Raw genomic sequence first — 5,539 nt, 5'->3', positions numbered from 1 at the left:
TTTGTTAGGGCGTTTGGGACCTCACGGGATTTTTCATACACATCGAGAGGCGTCGGGACCCTTTATTTATATGACGCTGCTCGACTCGGGACCGCAACCAAGAGTTGGTTGCGTCTCTGATCATAGCGCATACGGGAATCCTTATATTTCGGTCTCGTTAGTTAGGATACGTTAGCCGAGATCAATTCCAACAAATTCATCCATGGAGGAAGAGCGAGGAAGGATTCCAATCCTAAAAGTTGAACGTTGCAGGTGCCTCCTAGCATATCCTCTTGAGGTCAAAGGTGAACCTTGGGAAGCTGCTGCGCTGGTTCCTCATCCTCCTAACAAATTCATCCATGCAGGAAGAGTGAGGAAGGATTCCAATCCTAAAAATTGACCCATGCTTTCCACGAAGCGCGCACGAGCTGCATCCAGCAGCCACACTCCACTTCACTTCGTTGGAAGCTGCTGGCGGCTGCAGTGTCCCGCACTCCTCGTCTCGTCCTACGCATCTACCACCTCGCCTCCCGCTCCCGTCTGCGCCCCGCCGCCTCCGCCTTCGCCCCACACCCACGCGCCTCGCCGCCGGCTCCGCCACCGCGGGCGGGACCCGCGGCTCCATCATCCACCCGGCCTCTCCGTCGGCTCCTGCAACTCCCCCTCTCCCAACTCCGGCTCGCGTCCTCGGCGTCGGCCGCGCGGCTCCTCGGCGACGTAAGCTCGCGACTGTCCCCCGCACCTTATCGTCTGCGCCCACGCCTCCCTGCGCGCGCGTTCTGATTCTGTTTGGGCTTGGGTGCAGCGGCGGCGCGTGGGGGATGTGGGGAGATGCTTCGCGAGCGAGGCCTCCGCGGCACCGGCGGGGGAGACCGCGGCCGAGCTGGTGGAGGTGCCACTGGCGCAGACTGGGGAAGGCATCGCCGAGTGCGAGCTGCTGCGCTGGTTCGTAACCGAGGTAAGCGCGAGCCCATGCCCATTTTTAGCAGTTACTACTTCTTGCTGTTGCCCATGATTGTGCTTGGGGGAATTGGACCGGATCACTGTGGACTTTTAAGCTATGCTACCTGTACAAATCGAGGAACGATTTCGTTTGTTCACAATGAGGGATTTTGTTCCCGTGTTGTTCTGTTCTTGAAATTTAGTGCATGTTGATGGGACCATTGTTGAACAGTTTAGTTCCTCTTAGCAGGGAAGGAAATTGGTACAGCCAATTTTGATTCCTCAAATTTGAAATAATGTTCCTGTTTGAGTGCAATGTGTGCACATTTTGATTGTAACCAAACAAGACACGCTATGAATTGGTCTAAGAACGATCACAGGTTCAATAGCAGTACTGCATGATTTTTCCTCACAATATCAGTTGATGTGATAGATAGGCTGACGCTTTTAACTTGTCCTCTTATGATTTAGTGTAATGTTGTGTGAAAGCGTGACCTAAACACTATAGGATAGTCAAGCAGTTTTCTAGAGGAATTCACAAGCTGGTGTCATTCCAATAATAGGCTTTTAGGAGCTATGCTATGGCCCCTGCGTCATGTACAGCGTGGGTTACTTTCCAGCTGATTTTATATTTCTGCGCGCTCAGTTTTATGCCTTTTGACAAATTATTCATGATTCAAATGTAAGCTTCCCTTTTTTCTGAGGCGGGTCTTTGTCATTGCATTAGAAGACTCACTAAAATTGCATCTATTTTACTTGAACATTGGTAATCAAAAGAACTATTACCAAGAAATATGGATATGATAAAAAGAAACTCCAGAACAAATAGAAAGATATTGCTGCGAACAATCTGAAGACTATTCTGGGAATGAGATCTCCAATCCTAATTAATCTTGCCTATGTTGTCTCACAAGCCTTCTTTGTTTACTCGTCTAGAATTTTAGCATTGCTGCCTCACGATCTCTGTGTAACTGGAGTTGACTTCGCTGAGTTGTTCATTCCACAGGGTGACCAAGTTGACGAATTCCAGCCCCTCTGTGAAGTACAGAGTGACAAAGCAACTATTGAAATAACGAGTCGTTTCAAGGGGAAAGTACATCAGATTCACTTTGGCCCTGGTGACATAGTGAAGGTAGCTATGAGATTACTTTTCCCCTAATTTATTTGAACAAACTTGCTGTCATGTTTTACAAAACTCAACTGTGCTCTGTTGTAGTTCTTGCAAACTCGAGAGATAGTGAGCTACTTAGGTCGATGAAACTTTTTTCCCCCACAAGTTACCTAAGTCAGCATATTTCTGTTAACTTACTTTTGCCTGAATTTACCTAAGTTAATGTGTACTTTAGGTTGGTGAAACTTTACTGAAAATGATTGTGGGTGACAGCCACGTTGTATCTCATGATGATATAGCTCCGCCCACTGATAAGTCACTTGGAGTGGATTCTACACATCCTTCAGGTGAAGGCAACATTCCCAGTGGAACTCTCTCTACACCAGCTGTTAGGCATCTAGCCAAGCAGTGTGGGCTCAGCATAAATGATATTCAAGGAACAGGAAAAGATGGTCGGGTTTTGAAAGAAGATGTGTTGAATTATGCTGTCAGCAAGGGTCTCTGCAAAGAATCATCTGTTTCGGAAGAGAATATAGGACCGGTTGAGTTACTGGAGGAAGGGAAATCATTACTCGATGTACACTGCTATGAGGATAAGAAAATTCCTCTCAGGTACTATGAAAGGTTTCATGGCATCTACGTTGTTATAGTTTGTCTCATCCGTCACCATACAGTCTATAATCCAAACCTGACCATTTCTTGCTGCAGGGGATACCAGAGATCAATGCTGAAATCAATGAGCCTGGCTGCAAAAGTTCCACATTTTCATTATCTGGAGGAAATGAATTGTGATTCTCTTGTAGAACTTAAGGCCTTGTTTCAAAACGAGAATAATGATCATAATATCAAGCACACCTTCCTTCCATTCCTCATAAAGTCTCTTTCTATGGCACTGAGTAAATACCCTTTGTTGAACAGCTCTTTCATTGAAGAAACTAAAGAAGTTGTGCTTAAAGGTATGTGATCTTTGAGGTTTCCATTCCATTCTTATTTCCTTTCGTCTGCAGAAAGGATTTGAAAAAACAGTGGAACAGGTTATAGTTCTATGTTACATTCCCCATTTACTCACTTAACTACTACATCAAAAGATAACAATCAGTAAACGCTGTTACTCGGTGTAAAATACTTCTGTTCCTCAAAGCTTGCACTTCTCATCATCAAACTTACCACCAATAAGAATTCCTCGCAGCACCTTTTTTGGTCAGGAATGTTTAATGGGCAGCATATCTTCATAGCCCAGCGATCATTTATCCATTTTCACTTGACATAAAATAGGAAAGTTAATTAGTATGCAGATTCTTGTTCCTTCGATTTTTTGCATACTTAACATCATATTCTTTTGATAGAAATACTTCAGACATGTGTGCTCGAGTACTGGCCACTAGTCCTTTTTTCAAGGATTGATGCTTTTAACATTTATGACAATACATAATGTAATTAGAATTTAATTGTGAATAATTATTTGTGTATTTCCATTCATAATCCACCATATTTCAACATGTTATGTCATCGACTGTCTGCAAGGCATCATTTTGTGCTGAAGGTCATGACAACTGGTTGGTTATTTTTGTAGGATCCCACAACATTGGGGTAGCCATGGCTACAGCACATGGATTAGTCGTACCAAACATCAAGACAGTGCAGTCACTTTCAATATTGGAGGTCAGCACCAACTGCCCTTTCTCCTTGAATTCATGATAATTTTGTCGTATTGTGCTGCAATTTTGGGTCCCTGTCATTTCTTTGCAAGTTTCCACAAGCTACAAATGATGAACTATGATAAATTTGGATAGTTTCTGAAGTTAAGTTGCTCTTCTTCAGAAATTACCTTAAATTCTTGTCCTCAATTTTTGGAAGAAAATTATTGTATTCTAAACTATGAAGAATCCTATTGTTGATTTAACACTCTAGAAAGGATAGAACATTCAGCTGACTAGTCTTCTGTATAATAACGTGCAATTATGCAACCTAGTAAACATGATACTTAGGTAGGTTGATGTACTGTCAACTTATAGGTGATCCATTGGATACTAGAAAATGTAAAGACTGGCTGCTTTGTGCTCGTCTGCCTAATTTCTAATCATCTTGACTGTGATTGCACCAGATCACGAAGGAATTGGCAAGGTTGCATGAGATGGCATCGCACAACAGGCTAAGCGCTGCAGATATTGCAGGTGGCACGATAACACTAAGCAACATAGGTGCCATTGGTGGCAAGTTTGGGTCTCCACTTCTGAACCTACCTGAAGTTGCCATCATTGCCCTTGGGCGCATTCAGAAACTTCCACGCTTTGATGATGACGAAAACGTTTACCCTTCATCCATAGTCAATGTATGCTTATTGCAGTACACTTTTTCACCAACACTACGCCTGCATTGCTTGGTTTCCACTTACTGTGATCCCCCAATCTATGGTGTGCAGGTTACTGTTGGAGCCGATCACCGAGTTGTTGATGGGGCCACGGTTGCAAGATTCTGCAACGAGTGGAAGAACCTTGTGGAGAAGCCAGAGCTACTCTTGCTTCACATGCGATGATCCAGTAAGGTACCAGATGCAAGCGATTGCCCAAATTTAAAGATAAGCTGAAACGCAGGCATTCCGGCATCGCAACTTCACACTGTAAACCTATGAAATCCTTTTGCTTGATAGGTAGTCACTCGCGTACGTATATGTATACAAATGATTTTTTTTGGAGCCATGTATATAAATGATTGATCAAATTGGGTTCTCGCCTGCCAACAGTGGACTCGCATCCTGTAAATATGACTGTACACCTTTAATATAATAAAGCGGGGATTGTTGTTGAAAGTCCTAAGCGGTGTGCGCCGCATGACCGCATCAGAAACCCTTAAGCTACTGCTGGCATTCATCCAAAAAAGAGTTCTTGCTGGAAGTAATACATTAAGTTTGAATATGCGTTCTAGCACCTGTACTGACACAACAGTTTTATTTGCAGAATTCCACAGCCTTTTCCCAACATCTTGGCCTGCTTGGACCATGATAAATTTATCAGAGATTCAGAGGCATGAAAAATGTATAGTGCTAGCGTCCGGACGATCCGCAGGAAGCTCTTTGGCCATAGGATCTTATAAAATAGTGAAATGCTATCCATCTGATTGTTCCCTCTCTTTACATGAACAAAATCCCAACGCAACAAAAATACACTTTGGTGCAACATAGAGAACAAGGCTGCTGCAACAAATGAAAATTTCCCATCCAATCTTTCTCCACCTGCATAGCAAAATAATTTCCCATTAATGCCAGTGCAACAAGAAACAGAGGAGGTGCACACAAGCAGACCTTCTAGTGCAATCAATACAATGCAATAAATAAAACACCTCTTGCAACAAAAGAAAACAATTACCACAACAAATTAAAACACCATTGCAACAAATGTGTATCTTTAATGCATGAACAGAGTAAAACGTGATGCTACAACCAGTGACGGAGCTTGAGCTATAATTTAGAGGGGCAAAAACTAAAAGATCCATGAATTTGACAGTGTA

At 43.3% G+C, this 5,539-nt stretch overlaps 1 protein-coding gene across 1 annotated transcript; it reads left to right on the top strand.

Moving 5' to 3' along the window:
- The first annotated feature begins 470 nt into the window (after nucleotides 1-470).
- Nucleotides 471-4,835, top strand: LOC133900465 (lipoamide acyltransferase component of branched-chain alpha-keto acid dehydrogenase complex, mitochondrial-like). The gene is made up of 8 exons (XM_062341624.1): nucleotides 471-696; nucleotides 785-937; nucleotides 1,928-2,053; nucleotides 2,268-2,644; nucleotides 2,741-2,988; nucleotides 3,606-3,694; nucleotides 4,137-4,364; nucleotides 4,455-4,835. The coding sequence occupies exons 4-8, from the start codon at nucleotides 2,289-2,291 to the stop codon at nucleotides 4,566-4,568; spliced, it is 1,035 nt and encodes a 344-aa protein (XP_062197608.1). The 5' UTR covers nucleotides 471-696; nucleotides 785-937; nucleotides 1,928-2,053; nucleotides 2,268-2,288; the 3' UTR covers nucleotides 4,569-4,835.
- The last annotated feature ends 704 nt before the right edge of the window (nucleotides 4,836-5,539 follow it).

This window comes from Phragmites australis, chromosome 2, assembly GCF_958298935.1.
Source record: "Phragmites australis chromosome 2, lpPhrAust1.1, whole genome shotgun sequence".
Lineage (NCBI taxonomy): Eukaryota > Viridiplantae > Streptophyta > Magnoliopsida > Poales > Poaceae > Phragmites > Phragmites australis.
The sequence above is the reverse complement of the archived record's forward strand: the minus strand, read 5'-3'. Positions and strand labels throughout refer to the sequence as shown.

Coding starts and splice junctions, on each gene's coding strand:
- LOC133900465 (XM_062341624.1), top strand. CDS start 2,289: ATGATTGTGGGTGACAGCCACGTTGTATCTCATGATGATATAGCTCCG. Junction 2,989..3,605: donor TAAAGAAGTTGTGCTTAAAG/GTATGTGATCTT, acceptor TTATTTTTGTAG/GATCCCACAACATTGGGGTA. Junction 3,695..4,136: donor AGTCACTTTCAATATTGGAG/GTCAGCACCAAC, acceptor TGATTGCACCAG/ATCACGAAGGAATTGGCAAG.